Source organism: Ursus maritimus, unplaced genomic scaffold, assembly GCF_017311325.1.
Source record: "Ursus maritimus isolate PB19 unplaced genomic scaffold, ASM1731132v1 scaffold_13, whole genome shotgun sequence".
NCBI classification, from domain to species: Eukaryota; Metazoa; Chordata; class Mammalia; order Carnivora; family Ursidae; genus Ursus; species Ursus maritimus.
Window position 1 is genome coordinate 22670442 of NW_024423675.1, and position 21335 is coordinate 22691776.

Genomic DNA, 21335 nt, shown 5'->3' on the forward strand with positions numbered 1-21335 from the left:
CTAGATTAGTATGACTATATATATTCTTCAAGGCTGCTCAGTGTACTTCATCATCAGAATAAAAATGAGTGAACGGGAAAGAGTATAAGGGGCAGAAACATCTATTTCTTCTGCCCATTTTGGAAACTAGTTTTAGAACATGGATTTTGATTCTGTTCAATCTTACCACCCTGTGGTTCATGGGGAACATCATCTAGAGGAAATAATTCATATAGAAATTATGATCTTCATAATTCACCACACAATTTATTATGGGTGGTGACAATAAAGTGCCCCAGAACCCTACGTAACTGATCAATAAAATCAACACATGATTTTAAGAGCAAACATTCCTCAGGCCGAAAGCTTGACTATATACAGAATAATGCAGGCTTTTCAGTAGAGGAATAGTCAGATCTGTGTGTATGTGTGAACTACATTGTCTTAAAAATGTTTTTAATTTCTAATTTTGATTTTTAAATTGTATAGTAAAATTGACTTTGGGGGACTATATTTCATTAAATGCATTAACTTTTTATTGATAGGTATAGTATCCTCAGGGTTCTGCATGGTATAAGAGAACTGGTTGAGATTCCAAGGGAATTCAGTGCCTATAGGAGGCTTATTTATGCCTAATTTCCTTCAGTTATTCTTTTTCATGCCTCAGTTTCTGATGTGATTTTAGTCAATTAATGTTGAACAGCTCAAAATGATGTAATTAATGACATTCCGCTTAAATTATAATTGCTTTTGTTCTAGCTCGCTGGCCTGGCTCCTAGAGGGAATGAAAAGCTGTAATGGGGCAGTGGTTAGCTCCCCCTGGCCCACTATTTCCTGTGTGCTGGCTCATTAGCTAAAATCTGCTGTTCATTATATGTCTCAGGCAGGCTGAACTTGGCTTCAGGTACACCTTGCCCCCCCAGTCTGGTGCTTAGCAACTCTTACAGTGGGAGATGATGGCAGACCAGACTCTGAAAACAAACAAAAATCAAAAAGACAAACATTTGTTTGAATGGTATAGTAAGGCTTTGGTGCAAAGTAAAGAACAAATACTGTAAGTTCCATGAAGGAGGGCTCTGCAGCCATGCTTGTTTTGTCCCTCTCTCAGAACCTAGTACAATGCTTAATAGACCATAAATGTTTGTTTTCTGTTGAATTAAATCACATTGCCAGGCACCAAGGAGTGGACTATTTAACTTCCACAAAATCCTGTGGTAAATTCACAGAAGGGATATGCAAACGCAGCACATTCTAGGGAGAGAGGGGCCTGTGTGTGTCAGGAGAGGTCTGAGCCGAGTCCTAAAGGTCAATAAGGAATGAAACTGGGAGAAGAGTGGGAGAAGTTTTCCCTCAAAAAGGTAAAGGGGAGGAAAGCAAGAACATTTCCCCCAAATTGAGGCCCCATGTGCTATTTAAAGGCCTGAAGCAAGGAGGGCATCGTTGAACACTGAAAGAACTACAAGTCCCAGAAAACACAGGGAGACCCCAGAGGCAGGGGTGAGGAGGGGCCAAAGGATCAAGGACCTTGCCAAATTTGATCTTGTAAGGTCTTGGGAACCTGTGAAATATTTTAAATCATGTTGTGGTTTCTAGGAAGAAAGCAATGTACAGAAATTTAAGAACTGAGGTGACACATCTTCCACACTGCCTGCAGGAAGTTCAGGGGTGGCCTTTGCCAGAATCCCTTTCAGAACTGAGGCCAGGAGTAGGAGGAGAGGACTGGGGGATGGAGATGGGCATGGATACGGAAGTAAAGAATAGGAAGTTCTCAAATATTTCATCAGGGAGTTACTGTTATTGTCAATACTAGTATTTGAAAAATTCACATTACAAACAGAGGAATGCTTAGTTGCTACTATTTTGTGAGTACCCAAGTTCAGGTACTTAATTTGATCTGTGCCTTCTCTATCTCTTTTTCTTTTTTCCTTACTCTTAATTATTACTTGCTTTTACATGGGTCAGTCTAAAATAATCTAGTTAGGACACAAGGAAAAACCATGCTAAGTTTTTCCTTAAAATCACACCAAATTCCAGATGTAAAAGCTTGGCTTTCTCCGTCTTATCTCTCCCTCTCCGTCTTTAACATTCAGTTTTTCAAGTTAGTGAAATGTGTGCAACAAACACTTTCAACATAGGTCATGGTTCCCGCTCCAGAGGGTTAAAGCAATTGTGGGGGGTCCATAAGATTCCTTCTGTCACCACTCTGGATTACACCCCATTCTTGGCAGATGACAGCAGCAATGTTACTGATGATGTTTGCAGGATGGCAGCTGGGAACCTCTCTTGGGGACTGTCACTACATCATAACAAAACAACTTACAGTCTGCAGCTGTTTTCATAATTCAGACTAATCTTGGACAGGGAGAACTGTGGATTCTCTTCTTTCTTAGTAAGGAAGCGGAGTAATTATCAGCAAACTTTAAGTCCTTCAAGATTCTCAGATCCTAGAGCAGTATTAGTAAATGAGTTTTCTTTGTGTTAGAGAAAAAATAGAGTGTGTGTTTTACTCCGTGGACACGAGGAAACGTAAAGGGAAGAGAGAAAAAAATAAGCATATATGGCAAAGGGAGAGTGTTATTAGCCAGGCGGGAGGCTGAAGTGTAGTGCTTATGTGTTCCTTTGCTTTGATCCTTGGATAAGGAGGCATAATCATCAGTATACTTTTTCCTATGAAAGGACATTGTATACAAAAACTTTTGAGTCATTAGGTGTATTATGAAAACACATGGCTCCATTCTTAATACTAAAATAACAATTATAAGAACTTACTGTGTTTTGGATTTGTTAATGTGTCCCTTTGAAAGAACTCTTACCTGGAACCCCTCCAACGAATACAGGCTCCCTGTGATCAACTGGTTTTGGATTCAGGGGTCCAACCACATGGTTCACTTCAGAGTCTACGTCCAACTGAACCACATTGGAATCTCTAATAACTGAAATACCGGGAAAAGACGGGTCATAAATGGCACTGGAGTGATTAATTTTCACATGAAGGAGACTAATTTATAACAGTGATGGCTTTTATTTATTCCAGAATAAACCTCACACTTTCTTCTATATCATTGAAAATGTCAATGTCTAACCAAGCAATCCCTGCAACATTTTCCTCTGAAAGGGAGAATATTTAGGATAGTCTATTTTTTCCTCATAAATTATGCATTATTTTAAAAAGCTCCCGAAGACTATTTTGGCAGCACTCAAATTTTCAAATCACATGTGGATTTGATACATGCAGTAACATTTGATTCTCTTTCCTTGGCCACTTCTAGACTATCGTCCATCCCCTATTTTATCATGTAAGTCAGAGTCTGAGGTCCTCCAAGCCATCATTCCGTGCGTGGGGTTGTAGGCTCACTTTATAAAAGAACCCCAGGACATTCTGTTCTTCTCACCTGTGATTCTGTGCCATCTGCCATCACAGAGACTCTGCTTGGGTGTTACTGAGGTGGAGAAGTCCCTGATCCCATTGTTGACTTTCACTATGACCTGCAAAAGTCAGGATACGTTGTCGTTATATAGTTTCCTTTTTCCTCCTAGAGATAAAACTGGATTTCCTAAATTCACCACAGAGAGAAGCAATGCTTTCCCGTCTGCAAAGGATTAGCTTTGCAGTGTGAACGCAAGGGGTCACTCTTCGGTAGGCTATAGACACTAAGCTGTTCCTAGGCGAGAGGACAGAACAATAACAGAAGAGAAGCTGGGGGAGACGAACAACAAGATAATAAAATGAATTGCTTTAACTTTCATGGATCGAATGTGTTCTACAAAGCAGGGTAAGGTATTGGTGGAGGGCGCGGACTGTGGAGCCAGACTGCCTGGGTTCGTAGCCCAGTGCTGGCACCACCTCACTCTGCCTGTGTTCTCACTTGTGAAACCTAACTCACAGAGCCACTGGGCGGCTAGCAGAGTTCCTCCATATGATGCATTTAGAATAGTGCTTGACACAGAGTAAGCACGATACAAGGATTTTATTATTATGTGGTTTAATAGTGCCAGAACTCAAATAAAAATCAGTTCTATTAAGTTAGGGACAATAATGAAAATATGCTGCTTTCTCCTTCATATTTAGTCCAACACTTTCATGAATATTCTTTAGTCATACTTTTTCAGGATGAAAGTGGTGCTTAATTATAACAATTTTTTGATTTCCAGTAATTGAAAATAATACATATGTATATTTGCATATATGTACATATTTACACCTGGTATGCAAATGTATTATAGATAGAAAGATAGATGCTTTAGTGTTTGTTCATTTTGATAGCTGGATATGTTTGCTGCTCTCATTTGTTGTAAAAATGTTTTCTTCCAATTCTTTTATTAAAACCTTTTAATTCCATTGTTATTGTTGATTATTTTTAGCTTTGCCACATTTTCATGGCTCTTTGCTCTAATCAAATCAATTCCCAATATATGAATCTGAATCTAAGTACGGCCTGCATTTAAATTTCATGTATAGCTTCCCCATTATTTTTCCCCCCCAGTTAGGAAAGACTGATGGAATAACTCTGTGAAATAAATATGCTTCAGACCTAGAATTCAAGGGCAGAGAAGACAGACTGTTAAAACAATTTTTAACCCACTACCTGCCCCTTCTTCATGTGAACATTGAGGTACTCTCCGTTGACACTGTGGCCATGAACAAGGGTTCCGGAACTGCTTCTGGGACGGACTTCAAATGCAATCTCAAACTTCAATCCAATATTGAAAGACTCATCTGTGGAAAGAAATATTAGCTCTTAAGAGCAGCAGCCTAAATTTTGTAACCTTGGTGTGATTTCATAATTATATATTTTTATATCCGTTTTTTGAAAGTTTGACACCGTTTTCAATAGAGAAGCAGCAAGTAGCATTTCCCATGTCAAACACCCTGGAAAGCTCTGCAGGGGTCTGGGGTAACTAGCACCCACTCCTGCGTAGGCCGTGGGTGGGGACAGCACACGGAAAAGACGCCATGGCTCCCGGAACTCAGGGGAGGAGAAACCGATTAGAAGCAGCAGGACCACTTAGTATTTCACAAGCGAGGAGCAGAAAAGAGCAACTTGCGCAAGGGAAGTAGTCTGAACACGAGTTCAGAGGCTGGGACATTTGGAGAGCGCTGTGGAGGCCAGTGTGGCTGGATTGTCCCCTGCCAGGGTAAAGCGAGGCCAGGCGAGTGAGGAAGGCCACGGGGAAGGGCGCTCGTGCTCAAGTATGGAAGATAGACTTTATTTTGCAGCCACTGAGCAAGGGAGCTGACTTCATCAGATCTGTATTTTAAAATAAGTCTTAATAAAGATCACTGGTGCCAGTGCCGCAGAGCATTTCAGAGGAAAGAAAAAGTGAGAGCAGCAGAAGCAGTAAGGAGCTGCCATGGCCGTGACGCGAGAAAATGAATTCTTATTAAGAATAGCCGTGCTCACTCCAGGAGACGCGTTGCAAACCTGGGCATCTTAATAATATTCACTTGACATGTCTTCTTATAAATCACTTTTTAATTTTTCCTGCTATTAGTTAATGTTTATGGAGAACATAAATTGTGCAGGTTGCTATGCATTTCAAGCTGTCTGAGCCTTTGAGTTGTTATCATTGAAATCCAATGAAAGGCTGAGAAATACGAGTGTAAGTGCTTTATTGTGGATAAAGGAGGAGAAAGGAAAGTAAAATCACGAACTAGACAAAGAGAGGAAAGAGACCTCTGGTGTTCTCATTGGATGTGGGGGTGGTTGAGGAAGCTACGCTTGGTAGCATTGTCATGTCTTTATCTGGGGGATGTTGAGGGTACCAATCCCTGTGTCTTCCTCATACCTTGTTTGCTCTATAGAGTATTTGTTGGAATGGCTTGGATGGTGATTGTGTAGAGTCTGTTAGGACTTTATGTATTTATTTTTAGAACTATTATGTTCCATGACTCAGCATAGGGGCTGACATGCCAGAGGCATACAATAAAAACTTGGCTGAATGAATGAGAGTGAAAGTTAAGGAGAATAAAATTCCAGAAATAAAATTTCTGAAGGATGGGGCTGTGAAGGGAGGAAGTGGAACTTGCTGTGGTAGGGACAATGGGCCATGCTAAGAGGCAGCAGAGAAAGACGAGAGCAAGGTGGCTGAGAGCTAACACAGATGAGACCACAGGGCAGCAGAGGAAATCCTAAAAGGGCCAAGATGGGCTGTATCTACATCAGAGGGGTGGCAACTGTGGAGAAGCTCCAGTCAGGGAAAGCAAACAGGGACGGGTGCTCCTGTCTGGTTGGGCGTGGCAGGAGGGGACAAAGGGGATCCTGGTGGAAAGAAGCCATTTTCTAGGGCTGAGTGAGTTTGGCATTCTGAAGTTTTAACTCTGAGCCCAATTTTCCCGTCAGCCACCTCCGGGAAAGAAGTATTTTGTGATTCATGTTTTGTGCAGAAGTCACTGTTACCTAGAACCACGTATCCTCCTTCTGTTGAAAAGTATGTCCCTGTCTCCATCGGACCTTCAAAACAAGGGGTCACGCTAAACGTCTGAGAAGCAGAGGTGATGGAGGCCCCGTTGAGCTGAAGATTGCCGAGACAGCCACTGAAACTGTAGACCGAGTTGATCTGAGGAAAGAAGACATTGCTTCAAATCCGTTTTCTCCACACGTGCAGGTACACATCAAAGGGAAACAAAATGAAGGGAATCGAGTCCTGAGAGAAACGAAGCAGTCGCCTGTCTTGTTTATCTCAGCTGCCTGAAGGGTCAGGCGCTTTCCAGGTAGTTGCTTCTCTAAGGCGTTCTTCGAAGCTGGGATTTTGTCGTTGATGATGTCCGCCTGCAGTCGTTAGCTATGAGAATTTGTACATACGCTAGGACAAATAAGTTGCAGCTATGGTTTTGAAATTAAATGTTGGAACTATCCTCGTTTGTTTTCCTTCAAGAATGACAGCCGGCCCCACATCACCCGATGCTGACGAGGGCTAGCGAAGTGCTTAACTGTTAAATCTACCGCGGCTAAAGGAGCCGCAGAAAGCTTGCATTGGGGCTCCGTTACCGGATCCTGCGTTGAGCAGCATCGAACCGCAGGGCGGGAAACGTGGGCCCCTCCGGCCGACTGATCTCACACTGCTGTGGAAACCCTTCTGTTAAAGGCGTTCTCATGAAATGGGGGCTACTTGCCTAAAATCTAATTACAACATGAGCCCCCCCTTTGTTTGCTTTATCCACATCTAGGCGCGGATCTTAGAAATGCATTCATTTTTTTGTGCTGAAGTCAAATCTATATTTATGTTAAGATTTAGTCCTTTGATACATTCCCTTTATTGTTAACTATTTTTGTAAAGTTGCAGTATTATTAACTTTTAAAGTACAGAAATAACAGGTTTTTTACTATACCCCTGATTCTCCCCACCAGGGGTAAACCATACTTCCTTGCACATTTGCAAATTGTGTGTGTGTGTGTATGTGTGTGTGTGTTAGTGTGTGTGTGTAGGAAACAAAAATGAATCATAGTCTACAGAATGGCCCCAAAGTGTTTCGTCACTCAATAATATATAATGGAATGACATTCTTTCTTCTTTTCTAATGTATTTTTTACATTAAAAGCATGTGCACTTGCTGAACAAATAAGCATCTCCTTGAGACATAACTTCTCATGACAGTTAAAATCTCTGAAACTGTTTCATCTCACCTCTACCTTAGAATCAGAAGATCACTCCTGACTTTGTAATGCCAGAGGGCAGACAGACATCCCCTGGGACAATACTCACTTTGCTAGCCTATATCCAGCAAAACTATAGTTCTCTTCTTGCCAGTTTGCTGATGGTAAAACGAGGCCCTGGATTAAATAACCTTCCCGCTCTAAAGGTCAGTGGCTTGACCTGGTCATGCCTGGCTTACCTGGACATTTTTCACAGCCCTTCCAGGAGCCACACCTCCCAAATAAATAGGACCCTTGATGTTCCAGGCAGCTCCGGTAGGGGGAAGACTCTCTTCTAGGACTCGAAGTCCATCAATGATCAGTCGGCCACTGCTCTTTTCCCGAATAAATATCACCTGATGGAGAGAAAGACAACAGCACCTGTCAAGTGCATCCCAAGTTTCGGGGGAGGAAGGCTCGGTTGCTTTCCAAACTTTGCTATTGCAGTACTGTGGGAAATCTGCAGAAGTTCTTTTAAAAACTGGTCTTTTCTCTGAAGGTCAAGAGGTTGTTTTTTCCTTTAAAGCTTGATTTAAAGCTACAGGCTTAATTTCTGAATACAGCTTACATGTACTTAGTAGAGTTCTCAATGAAGTTCTTTCCAGCTGGCCAGCCCACTTGGTTTCTCCTGCTCCTAAATTTATGGTGATTAATGCATCTTACATTTCTTACTCTTTCCATTATGTAACACTGATTTGCTTCAATATTTAGATATTCTCCCTGTGGTATCCTAGCTTCCTAACAGATTTTCTCTTCACTTTGTAGCTTCCACGGCTTAGCCTATAAAAGACACTCAGCAATTGCTGTTGAAATTTAGAAACAAGTGAAAAATTGTTAGAAATTAAACTTCAGGTTATGTTTGCCACTTGTCCTTCAGTGAAAATAATGACACTAAAAAAAAAATTACACGCAGCCTGTATCTCTTTTTAAATAACATGCTTCAAGATTTTCATAACGAATTTAAAAAATTTCTCAAATTGAACTCCGAGTGTATGGCAACAGAATTTTGAAATGGGTGTTTCTAGAGAGACCAGTAGTGGGCTTTAACGTCAGTCCATCTGACAATGGTGACTATTTGCTGGTAATGATATTCTCTGCGTTCAACTCACATCATGCCACAATCCATCATTGTATTTCTCTTGGCTTCTAATCTTCAGTTTCTTGTGGCCAACATTAAACATGAAAACCAAGCGGCCGTGGGCTAAGAATAGAGTCATGAAGTCATTCTCTTCTTGATCTGAGACATAGAAAATCATTCCATGGGAGGAACGAGTTTTCAGACGAATGGAGAACTGAGACCTGGTAAATGAAAAGAAAAAGCTTACTACCCGTAAATGAGATTGAGGGCAATCTCTAGTTTTCCGCAGCAGCACAGTGTAAGAAGAATGAGTAGCCATTCTGTCGAATCCCAAGCAGCATTACTTCTAATTATACCTTAGCATTATTCATGAATATCGGGAAAGCATGACTAACTCAAAAATGTAAATCCTTCCCTACTTTTTTTTTTTTTTATTCGACAGAGATAGAGACAGCCAACGAGAGAGGGAACACAAGCAGGGGGAGTGGGAGAGGAAGAAGCAGGCTCATAGCGGAGGAGCCTGATGTGGGGCTCAATCCCATAATGCCGGGATCACGCCCTGAGCCGAAGGCAGACGCTTAACCGCTGTGCCACCCAGGCGCCCCCCTTCCCTACCTCTTTATACAGCAGGGCTACATTCCACATTTAAGGAGGCATTGTTTCGCTTAAGGATCAAAACGGGCCTTGCTTTGAGGATGTGCTTGCATTTAGTTTGTTCATGTGGGCAAAATACTAGTCTGTAATTAATGGGCATATAGAAGTTTGCATAGAAACAATAGGATTCGTGTGCTATCTAAAATACAGGTTCAATTTGTCTTTCCCAGGAAAAATTAATCTGTAGATAACACAGGTCAAAAACAGCCACCAGAATGTGTAGGAATTAAACAAAACCCTCTAGACATTTAGCTCCAGGCCATAGAGATAAGATACATTTATTAGGCTAATTTTTAGTTTGATTGAAGTTCTTCCCAATGAATACAAAGCACTGAACCTGCCTATCAGGCAAATAGGAAATTAGAAGGCATTCGAGGTTATGTATTGAATGCACTGCCTTTACGGATTTTTGGAAGAGATGTAAGACCTACGTAAGAATATTTGGGTGCTGACACTATAAAAAGAAATCTTCTAAAGTGCTAAGTAACCTGGAGATTTGCGGAATACTGGGAAGAGGTGCTGGGCTTTACAGATAGCTTGAGGGCTAGCCGAGGTAACAAGTGGTTTTTGTGTCCTCAGTGTCTTTCCTTATTAACCTTCCAGCAGTTCAGAGGCACCCCCATTTTCAATCTGAAAGCAATTTATATGGGGGAAGGAAGGTAACATCAAGGTTAGATGATAAGTCATTTGAAATGTGCCCCATGTTCCTTTCTTTGATTGCCTTTCCTTTTTGATAAAAATGCAGCAAACTCCTAGGAGAATGCTGTATTATGTGTCTTACTTTTGGGAAGAAAGTCGCAGAGAATGTAATTTGTTGGAAAGTAAGAATCATGTACTACTTAGCATTTATTTGCATGATAAAATAAGATTAAGTGGCACAGAAAGGAAAGATCATAGGGAAAAGATGGCATGTGGCAAATAAGGAGGAAGTCCAGCTATGGCATAAAGTTTCTGGAAGGATAGTGTGTTACTTTACTTTTCACCAAAATCTCCTTTTAAGTGCTCAAACTCTTGGCGGCTGTTGGCAGTCCCTCCATATTGATAGGCGTGTTCTATTGCTCTAGGACTGTTGGAAAGGTGGCAGTAAGAATCCCTTGGAACATTCCTCTCTGGGAACTTCAGGCCGGCAGGGTCCCCTGCAGGGGCATCTTTGCTTTTCTCTCCCTGGAAGAAGAGGAAATAAATCATATTAAGGGATAAAACTGATATACTAGTCGCAAAAGTCCATTTGTGATTTCTTTATCATATAAAAATAAAATAATAATGAAAGTGTATATTATTTGTGCCTTTTCCATTCATGAAATATTAGGCCCCTCTCTTTCCTTAAGCAGATGACAGCAGGAGCTGTAGCATTAAAAAAAAAATGACAACATAGTATGTTAACGGATCCAAAATTCTAGTTTGTGATAGTAAAGCAGAGCTAACCTGAAGTCACAGAGATAACTGCTCTATCATTTAAATTAAATGCACATCTTAGCCAATGGTGCAAATGGAAATATTGACAATAAAATAGCCCTAGGGAGTCAATCAATAAAACCGTCACATCATAGACAATAATATTTCTTTAATACACCAATTATTATTTATACAGGCTGTTACTAACATACTTAGTAACAACTTCAAAATATTTAAGGATATTTTTGGTGAGAAGTGGTAAACTTTTATGTGACAGGATATAGAACAATTACCTTGTGCTTCTAAAATTGCACTGCTGATTTTAAAATTTAGAGCTGTGAGACTATAGGCTAATATTTAATGGTTATCTAGTCTTGATTTTTGAAGCAAAATTAAAGTAAATGCAAATAAATCTGATCATCCCGTCGTTTATTCATTTATCCAAGCAAATGTTTATTGAATACCTACTAGGTAGAAATGACGTGGCAGGAAATGAGTATTTCTGCATGCTCTCCATGGGCAGTGTGTGGTGGGGAAGAGAAAGTTGAGTGAGAAACGGTTTCTTTTTCTTAAGAAACTGAAAATTGATTTGGAAAAACAGGCAGTTAACTAGCAAATTGGAAGACAGGCTGTTGCCAGATAGAAATGACCTTTGGTGACTTGCTGGAGGAGGGGGTTTTGTTTTTCAGGAGGGTGGGGGTGAGAGATTGGTTGGGAGTTGGGGACGGTCCCCAACTCTGGTGGCTCCTCCTTCTTTCCATTGCTACGGAGAGGCTCTCACTGTTTCTCAGTCAGTGCATCCACTTTACTGTGGGAAGAGAGCAACTGTGCAGGGGTCAGCAAAGCTCGGGGCTACTGGACTACAAGGTCTCCGTGACCAGCCCTGCCTTCCTCTGCTTCTGTGGGAATCCATAGACTAGGACCTGTCTCTTGTCTACTGCAGAAAGTAATAAACTCTGGTATATTTATATGTGGCAACCACTCTAAATCCTCTGTGGATATATGCTCTGAATAATAATAATAAAAAGACAAGTTATAATTTAATTACTTCACTACCATATAACACAGAAACTCAGTTTACTATCCTAGAATAGCTGTATCTGTAGGATTCTGAACCCCACTAGACTTCGACTTACCCAGTGTAATTTTTTGCTCTGAGGGTCTGTTTGTTTTTCTTTTTTTTTTTTTTGTAAGATTTTATTTATTTGAGAGAGAGAGAGTGTGTGTGTGTGTGTGTGAGAGAGAGAGCACAAGCCAGGGTGGGAGGTAGAGGGAGAGAGAGAAGCGGACTCCCTGCTGAGCAGGGAGCCCAATGCGGAACTCGATCCCAGGACCCTGGGATCATGACCTGAGCTTAAGGCAGACCCTTAACCAACTGAGCCCCCCAGGTGCCCTCTGAGGGTCTGTTTCAATGCAGTAAGATTCTTTTGTATCCCATGACAGCCAAACTAGTTGGGCTGCTTAAGCAAAAGAGGGCAACGCGTTGTAAGGAGCCGGGAGTATTTACACAATCCAAGGGAAGATAGTACAGTGTAGCGGGGTTCTACCAGGGGCAAGAATCAGGAACTGCAAAGCTAGGAAGAATCAGGGCATTCCTTTTCCAAATGTTTCTGGTATCTCAGGTTTGTTTTTCTCAGACCGCTTTCATTTTTCTTTCTCTGCAGGACAGCTTTCTGCCTTTTTCTCTTTCTACAAAGCAGCTTTCTTTCTCTATGCACGATTAACATAGAGCTTATAGGCTTACATGTTTTCTATTCAATGACCAGCAGAGACTACTGTGTCTGGGTTCTAAGTGGCTAAGGAACGGAATCTGGTAGCCCAGTTTAGTTCACATGATCTACCCTGGTCCAAACATCTATATCCAGGTAGATGAGGTCACATCCCTAAAATTCTGGGCTTGCCCTGTGTGTAGGGAATCAATTCTCAGAAAAGGGAGTGGTTGGCTGGCTACCCCAGAGTGATGTCTATTATAATATATAAAATCTCCATTATCACATGAAATACCACATGAGAAACTATGTCCCCAATTAAATTTAAAAACATTAAAATTATGGAAAACATTCAGGCTGGTAAGACAGGTATTCTTATGTACTCATGGTGTGGGGGGGTATAAATCAGCGTTCCTTTTTCAGAAAGTAGTTTGCCCTGACCTAGTAAGTCCACCTCTAAGAATATTTTCTAAAGATTTATTCAGCAATGCAATCAAAGACTAATGTATAATGATCTTCACCCATAAAGGAAAAAAACTGGAAAGCACTGAAAGCCTATTAATGGTTAAATAAATTAAAATATACACATAAAATGGAATATTAGGAAGTTACTGTGAGAATAAATTATTATAAGCCCAACTTGCTATGACTCGGCCTTGATAAAAATTTAAACCAGCGGCCCCATGTGTTTCTGGGTAGCTATTTAAGAAGCTATTGATACAAGGGTAAATATGAGAGAAGATTAGCAAACGTTTGACATTCTAATTACCAAGAAATGTAAGTGATATCTATAGTGATTCCATATCTGTTATTATGAAGTTGAGTCTCTAAGGCTTTTTACAGGAAAGGCTAGGAGGTTTCCCATAATACTGAAAAGTTTCTGTTAATAGTTCCAAGGGCTGTTGATTGCAACCTTGAGAGTATGAATATTTGTTAGGAAACTACTTTTGATAGACAGCTTCAAGTAGAAAACCGTATTCGTTTAAAGGGGTAAAGCGCGTGCCGCAGGTTGGCCCCCTTCATCAGCCCATGATATTAACCTGCTGCATGTGACCCACTGACCCGTGCTCAAGGCCCAGCTGAAAAATTTCAGGATAAACCTTTTAGCATCAATATGAGAAGGCGATGGCAAGATCTCATCAGAATTTCATAGTCTCCTCTGAAAAATCCTTTATATTATCGTCTCATAAAAGCCTTCGTAGAAGTCATATGAAATTCTCTTTCTGCCTAAATCACTTAAAGTCTTCCATGTGAAATTCAGGAAGGGATCCTAAAAAATTGCTAATTTTAGATTATACATAAATAAAATTATTCTGTTAACACGGATAAATCATGTGTGAGCAAAGGAGGGGTTTCAAGGGGGTCCTAGAAAGTGGTCCCCATAAGCTGAATATGTAGGGAAGCACTCGAGACACAGCGGCCAGTGAAAGACAATCAGGAGTAAGAAGTGGTGGGGATGTTTCCTCTTGCTGATGGCTCAGAAGCCAGCCTTGGAGGAGATCAGTTCTTCCTCTAGAAGATGTTCAGCCGCATTAGCACTCAAGGAAATGCAAATTAAAACCACAATGCGATGCCGTGTCTGTGCATTAGATTGGCACAATCATAAAAATTTGATCATATCCAGTGTTAACAATTGTGGGGGACTATAGGTTCTTTCAAATGCTGTTCGTAGGACGGTAAATTTCGTATTGCTTCAATACTGACAATGCACATCCCCTTAAGCCAAGCAATTCTCCTTTTAGGAACTGATCCTCCGGAAACACTCACAGGGCTCTACAGAGATCTAACAGCTAATATTCATTGAATGTTTGCTCTATTCTGGGCATTGTGCTAGGGCATTTCGTGCATCAACTCATTTAATCTTTATAACAACCCTATGATGCAGATAGCAAAATATGTATTGAATGCCTATTATGTGCATTGGTCTAGGCTCTTAGGACACATCAGTGAGCAAATAAAAAAAGGGAGCTTGAATTCTAGCAGAGGGAACAGAGAGTAAATACTAAATATAATAAATACAGTCTATAATAAAATGTGAAAAGTGCTATGGAAAAAAGAACAACTAGGAAAGGCAAGGGAGATGGGTGGTGCTGGGGGAAGGCAGGAGGCAGCTGTGGAATTAATTAGGGGGTTAAGGCAGGCCTCACGGAACACTCGAAGGCTGGGCAATCCTGGAAGGAGGAGCCGTTCATACAGATGTTTGGGGGAACAGTGGTCCAGGCAGAAAGAAAGACCTTAGGGAAGCAGTGCACGTGGCTTGTGCTAGTGTGGGCAGAAGAGAGAGTGAGGGAAAGGGGCACGGAAAATATAGAGCCTCTTATGACATTATAGGGACTGGAGCTTTTATTCTGAGTGTAGTAAGGGGGGGGCACTTTGAGCAGGGGAGTAACATGATATGACATATGTATAAGCATGTGGCTGTTGCGTAGAGGACAGAGTGTCAGAGAAGCCGGTGGAAGCAGGGGGGCCCACCTGGCTTGGACCAGGGTGGGAGGAGCGACATCCGAGTGCCTTGTTAAAATTGGACCAGGAAGATGGGGTGGAGAGGATTAGCCTGAAAGAGGGGGAAGGAATTGAAAGTTTCATCTGTAATGAAGGCCGCTAATGTACGTGCTGGAGGTAAACGAGAAAAACCAGTAGTCAGGGAATGCAGCTGAAGAACTCAAGATTTTGTCGATGGAGCAGCTCTAGTTGTGGCCCAGACCGACCGTGCCTATGAGTGGTTGAAGGGAAGGCCAAGGAAGGAGGGGAAACAGGATGAGACCAGAAACTTTAATAACGTCCATGCCTGTGACAGAAGCCCGAGATCATTACAGTCCTAAATAATGCATGTTGTATGTACAAATGGTTAAGTACGGAGCAGTTTTAACCATGGGAATGAAAAGCAGTGGGCAGTATGGAATAAAAGCCGATTCAAACTGTTTCTCTGGGAACAAACGTTAATACACCAAAGCCGATGGACACAATGTCGGATACCAGAAGAATCTCCCTCTTGATATGCACACACAGTTGCAAACTGGAGTGAATTTTGTAAAGCATCAGCGTCTAGAATTGTGTGCATGGAATGCGAGGGCAGTTGAGAATCTGGCACAGCATTATCTTTTACCTTTTTATTCTGACTTGTTTTAGGCTTTGAGGAATTTTTCCCTTTTTTGTAGAGGAGGAACAACGGCGAAGACTCAATAGGACACTCATAAAGAGAGGTGTGGACCTTTTCCAAATATCGCTGGAAATCTTCAACCTCCACATCTCTATCCAACCTACATAACAGAGGGGGAAAGACCCTTAAAATGTTGTTCAGAATTACATGATGAAAACTATGGAAGTGAAAGAATTTGGCAATTAAAATTGTGTGTGTGTGGGGGGGGGTCTGTATCTATCAACCATTAATGAGAACTGTTTATGCGACCATCTAACAATCTACGGATAATTTTGCCTGGCACCAGCACTTTCTGACAGACGGACATCTTTTCCCTTGCCACGCTCCAGGTGATTGGTACTGCCTCTGTGTTACTCCATGTGTATTAAGTTTCTCCCTTGCTTCCTCTTGTGCTCAGGGAGCACTTACTGTCTTTGTTAAGGACCGAGATTAATGGCTTTGTTTAAAGTGATGCATTAAGAAGACTTTCTTAAACCTCTAACAAGGATTTGCGTATGTTACTCTGTGCTACACCATTAATAATAAGTACAGATATAATTGCATATAATATTTATAGCTCACTGTATGACAGGTGCTTTACGCACATTATCTCATTTAATCATCATAACAAGGAGGCAGGCATTATTATTATCTGCATTTTGGCAAAGCAGAAACGAAGGCTGACTTAGCCGAGGGCATACAGAAATTTAAAGGCAAAAAACCTACACACAAACCTAAGTATGTCGAGCACATGCAAGCTTTTAATTACTACCCTCTGTTGCTTCTCATAAATTTCATAGTTCTCAGTTTCAATAATGTAAACATTTTCATTATCGACTTGATTTCTTTTTATCAATCGTGCAAACTTATGAATAATAAAAAATATCCTACCTGGTAAAGTAGGCGTTACTTATACAGCCAGTGAAATTAGCATACTGGGGACTGATGGGTGAGCCACCGAAGTAAAACTTCTTTTCACCTGCTTGTGTCTGTTCCACTTTCCCTTTGGTAGGGTTCTTACTCCCAAGTCTGCTCTTATCTACTATCAGTTCATATCTGCAAAGGAAAAAGCTTACTTACACATCACACTGCTACCATTTCACCTGGAGTTCCATTCTAGGTTGCAGGTTTTCTCATGGAGTTGACATAGAACATTCTGGCTAGTGAAAAAATTATGATTTGCCAGCCTCTTCATGAGGCCCGGGATAAAATAGGTGAATATGTTTATATGCAGAAAGACTCTCCAAGCCCCTAAAAACAAGAAGCTCAGATGATTAGTTACCAGCATTTTTTTTTCTTTTGGTGGAAAAAGCAGGATGTAACTCATGGTGATTATTTAATCACAACTGGGGAGCCTGTTTTCATTGTAAAGCACGTGCACTGGTTTTGAGTGTAATTGGAAATTGAGTCTAGAAAGGCCGATTAACGTGGTTTTTTGTGATGGGAGAGCTCCACTGAATGCAGCTGGCTACAACAGACATTTATTTCTTATTCCAGGAAGATTTCTTCTTATGAAGAAGAAATTCAGTATTACAGGTTTAAAAAATAAAGCTAGAGCTTTTAAAATCTGGCCATAAATGTAGAGTTCTCAATTGCTGGATTAAAAATCTAAATGAAACCAATGTTTGCAGATCTCCTTCTATGTGCAAAACACTGCACTCATTCAGTAAGTACTGTGTGTAGGCACTTCCCTCAAGCAGGTTTGCAGCCTGCGGTTTTACTGGAAAAAACCCTTTATATTCCTGTTAAGTAATTCCATAGTGGTTTATTTGGCATCTCTTGAAAATTAATAGCAACTTCTTTTTAAAAGAATGTAGGTTGTTCCTTCTACCACTTTTTTTAAGCACTGGAAAAGCCATAGAATAGTCTATTATTCATCGTGATCCTTTAGCAGAAGCATGCCCTACAAGTAAAGGCACGTGGTGGGAAGACTATAAAGCGAGGAGCTGTACCTTGCGGGTGACACAGAGGTAATGACGAAGTGGGACAGCCCGTCATTGTACTGCTTATCGGCTGACTGCACCTTGATTCCCTTGACATCCATGACGACGGTGCCGTTATCCAACGAAATGGAGAACACATCCGACTGAAATTCAAGCACAGGGTTTTAGGGAGGGAGGCCACGGATCCAAAAGATGGACATGTTTTCAATGTTTACTTAATGGTATTGCTTAAAGGAACACCCAATGTGCGGGAAGTGTGCTTGCGAAATAATTTCTATGAAAACGACGACAAGGACAGAATTTCACTTATGTTGGCGTCGTCTACAAAATGAGGAATGCCTCAGTGGAGAAAGGAGCCTCCTCTCTCCTGAACTGGAGATTTCTGGTGATTTGGTCATGCTGAGAGTTGTCCCAGCTTAGCACCTTCCCTAACTCGGGCATTGCTATTCTGTCTGCAGCCTCCCCTCTGGGAAGACTTGAATCTTCTTGGGGATGTAGGTAGATGGCCAGACAAGGGTTAATTTGCCAGTTTGAATTTTTAAGTGATTTTAAGTGTTTTACTTTTCCTCTATAGAGGAGGAAGAGAAACAGAAAAAGAGCAGAAGTTAACAGTTCTTTTTCTGAATCTGTTTAATAATTGTTTAAAATATTGGCAAATTGATAATCTTGCTTCTCTTCCCTTATCGGGGCACTGACCTTTAGCTTGAGGGCACAGCCCTCAACATAACTACTTTTGGAGGACAAAAAGTGTTATTTAACTAACCATGGTAATCTGAGGCAGGTTTGGTGGGGGAGGTCCTACAAAGTGGGTAAATTCTCACAGTTGCTACTGATTGAAATTAAATTCAATATAAATGTGACAGATACAAGATAATAAGTATGAAAAGTAAAAGCTGCTTTTACGTATTATATTATGACCTGCTCTATCAGTGTATATATTGGTGATGACCTTTTCAGAGATAAATCAGTTGGGTCTTGGGGTCACCAAACCTCTGGATATCTTATTTTTGAAATAATATGTCTTTAGAAGGTGAGATCAAGCGTTCTATACCCAGTCCAGAAGCAGAGAAGTACATTCCTTTCATTATTTTACAAAAAAATCACATATGTCTTTGTACATATGCACGGAGGTTCTGAACATTTTTTGTGCTATGGACTCCTTTGGCAGTTTGATGATACACGTGGGCCCCTTCAAAAGTAACATTTAAAAATGCATCAAACAAAATATCTAGGATTACAAAGGAAAGCAATTATATTGAGATACAGTTTCAAAATATTAAAACAAGAAATCCGTGATATGGTAATATATGTACTTCTTTATTAAAGCGTTAAATTATAAAATCTCTCAGCAGATCTAATAACTCCTGTAATTTAAAAGTAGCAATGAGCAAAAATGATATTTTGAGATACCTGTGACAACTATTATGTGAAATGAAAAATACCCGTGATTTCTATTAACGATAAAGTAACAGGTTTAGCAAATATTACTGTGGTTTGTTGCCGACATTTGTAATTGAAGAAAATGCTAAATTTTAGTTTGAGAAAAACAGAATTTTAAGAAAATCTTAATTTTTTCTGACCTAGGTCCACAGACACACTGAATTTTCTCCATGAACGCCTGAGGGGTGGGTCTAAGAATCCGAGGTTCAGAGGTCCTGATATGCAATATACATAGTTATAAATGTCTGAAATGAGGCATTCTATGAGTGCCCATGTGAGTTAAAATTCATCTGAATCGAAAATCATTTTTAACATGCTTAAACAGTATTTTTAATAGACAAAATAATTATCACAAAAAAGTTCCCATAGGGAAAAAGAAATACTTACTCCTGAAGCATAATAGAATAGTAACCCATTTGGCTGTAACGTTCGGAAATTAAAACCTCCTTCAAAGCCGTCGAAGAAAGAGATTTTCTGAACTGAAGCAATGAAACTCTGCCCATTGAAATACGCTCTGCGAGATATCTGCGCGGTAAAAAAAAAAAAAAAAAAAAAAAAAAAAAAAAAAAGTGAATCTGGTGCTTGTAGTAATTATCAAATGCTTAAAATGTCAATTTCTCACACACCAAAGCCCTCGCCTACTGGTTTCTATATTAACAGCTTGTTTTAACTTCCGGCTTAGGCTGGCATTCAGGCATGTTAACCCTCCTTCTGCGCGCCTCCAGCCAATGAGGTTTTAGCGTCTCTACTTCCTCCACCCTGAGGGAGTAAAGACACCCGCACAGCCTCTCTGGGCTTGGAGGCACCGCCCATTGAAAACCGAAGCAAATGGACAAGTCATACAGTTTCTCCTTTTGCTGGTGTTTCTCCTTTAAGCTGGTGGCAGAAAGGAGTCCAAGGTGTACTTAGGCTCACGGAGAAGCTGGAAAAAGCTTTCCCAGCTTTTGAGAATGATAAGTTTTATGTCTGTTTATTTGTGTGTGTGTGTGTGTGTGTGTGTGTGTGTGTGTCTATTTATTAAAAAGCTTTTGATTGACAGGTACTTACGAGAGAGTCTTCTGGGCATCCATAACCAACTCCCAGGGTTTCTGTCTGCTCTAATAAGTTGAAATCTTTCTTTTGGAACTGGAAACCCTTCATGCATCCTCTGAAGCTGATATCTAGGGGAAGGTGTGCCCTGAGGGTCCTGGAAAAGAAAATTAGTCTTCACGGATATCATGATGATGGTGATGATGATGATGTTACCCTGCCTATGTGAGATGTGAAATTTGATTTGATTTATAGTCATTTTTAGTGGCTTTATAATTATTTATATTCTCATGCTTTCTTTCATAAGCACACAGTAATGTCTCATCTTTGCCGATAGAACAGTTTTATTCTGCATCAAGCCAATTTGTTTACTTCTTCATAGTTTTCAAGATCCTTTAACTTACATTAGCTCATTTTATGTTTATAAAAATTCTGTGATATAAAAGGAAAGGCTGTTATTTTCCCTTTCACAGATGATTAGTAGGTTGAATCATACGGAAGTGATGTATTTTAGGTCAAAAATGGTGAACTCTTGGCAACTTCACATGGTTTAACCTATATAATGAAACTAAGAAACATCAAAATCTTTTTGTTTGTTTGTTTTTGTTTTTTTTAATGTCATAAGTGGTAAGTTAGGATTTGAACCCAGGTCTTCAGTCTTCCACTAATCCATTCCCAAGTGGATTGGATTAAAGTCATGAACTCATCTTCTTGGCTTTTTTGCAACACACTATAGTCAACTAAGGCTAGAGAAATGTCCCAGTGAACGCTGAGCTTTTGGATTAACAGGAAAGTAAGAAATCTTTTATCTTTGAGGTCAGGGATGACATTTTGATTAATGCTGTAATCCTAGTACCTACCATTATGCCTAGTATATAGGAGGTGCCCAGGAGCATATTATCAAATACTGAATAACTATGAAGTTAGTTTTGATCAAATTACAATGACTTCAATGTATTTTAAATGAACACTGGCCAAACTAAGGAGTAACAGTCCCGCTATATTATATTCCATCAAGATCACACCTAGAGGACCATGCTAACTAACAGACTGGGGTTATATAATGACAACCATAATGGTTTAAAATCCCTTGTGGCATTGTTGAAGGAGCTCAGAGGGTATCTAATTTGGAAAAGAAGTTTGAGGTTGGGGCCTCATCCCAGACCAATTAGAATTTCTGGAGAGTGGTTATGGGCAATGGTGTTTATAAAAGTTCTCCAGGTTATTCTTTTTTTTTTTTTTTTAAGATTTTATTTATTTATTTGACAGAGACAGCCAGTGAGAGAGGGAACACAAGCAGGGGGAGTGGAAGAGGAAGAAGCAGGCTCCTAGTGG

At 40.4% G+C, this 21335-nt stretch overlaps 1 protein-coding gene across 1 annotated transcript in view; it reads right to left on the reverse strand.

Moving 5' to 3' along the window:
* LAMA4 (laminin subunit alpha 4) overlaps positions 1–21335 on the reverse strand; it is a 137381-nt gene that overhangs the window by 1517 nt on the left and 114529 nt on the right. The window contains exons 26-37 of the mRNA XM_008706201.2: positions 20019–20157; positions 19359–19496; positions 17541–17674; positions 16480–16644; positions 15556–15709; positions 10322–10509; positions 8723–8912; positions 7814–7969; positions 6378–6537; positions 4566–4696; positions 3372–3465; positions 2793–2912 (exon numbers count right to left, since the gene is read on the reverse strand). Coding sequence (XP_008704423.2) covers positions 2793–2912; positions 3372–3465; positions 4566–4696; positions 6378–6537; positions 7814–7969; positions 8723–8912; positions 10322–10509; positions 15556–15709; positions 16480–16644; positions 17541–17674; positions 19359–19496; positions 20019–20157 — 1769 coding nt within the window. The remainder of the gene's footprint in view (positions 1–2792; positions 2913–3371; positions 3466–4565; positions 4697–6377; positions 6538–7813; positions 7970–8722; positions 8913–10321; positions 10510–15555; positions 15710–16479; positions 16645–17540; positions 17675–19358; positions 19497–20018; positions 20158–21335) is intronic.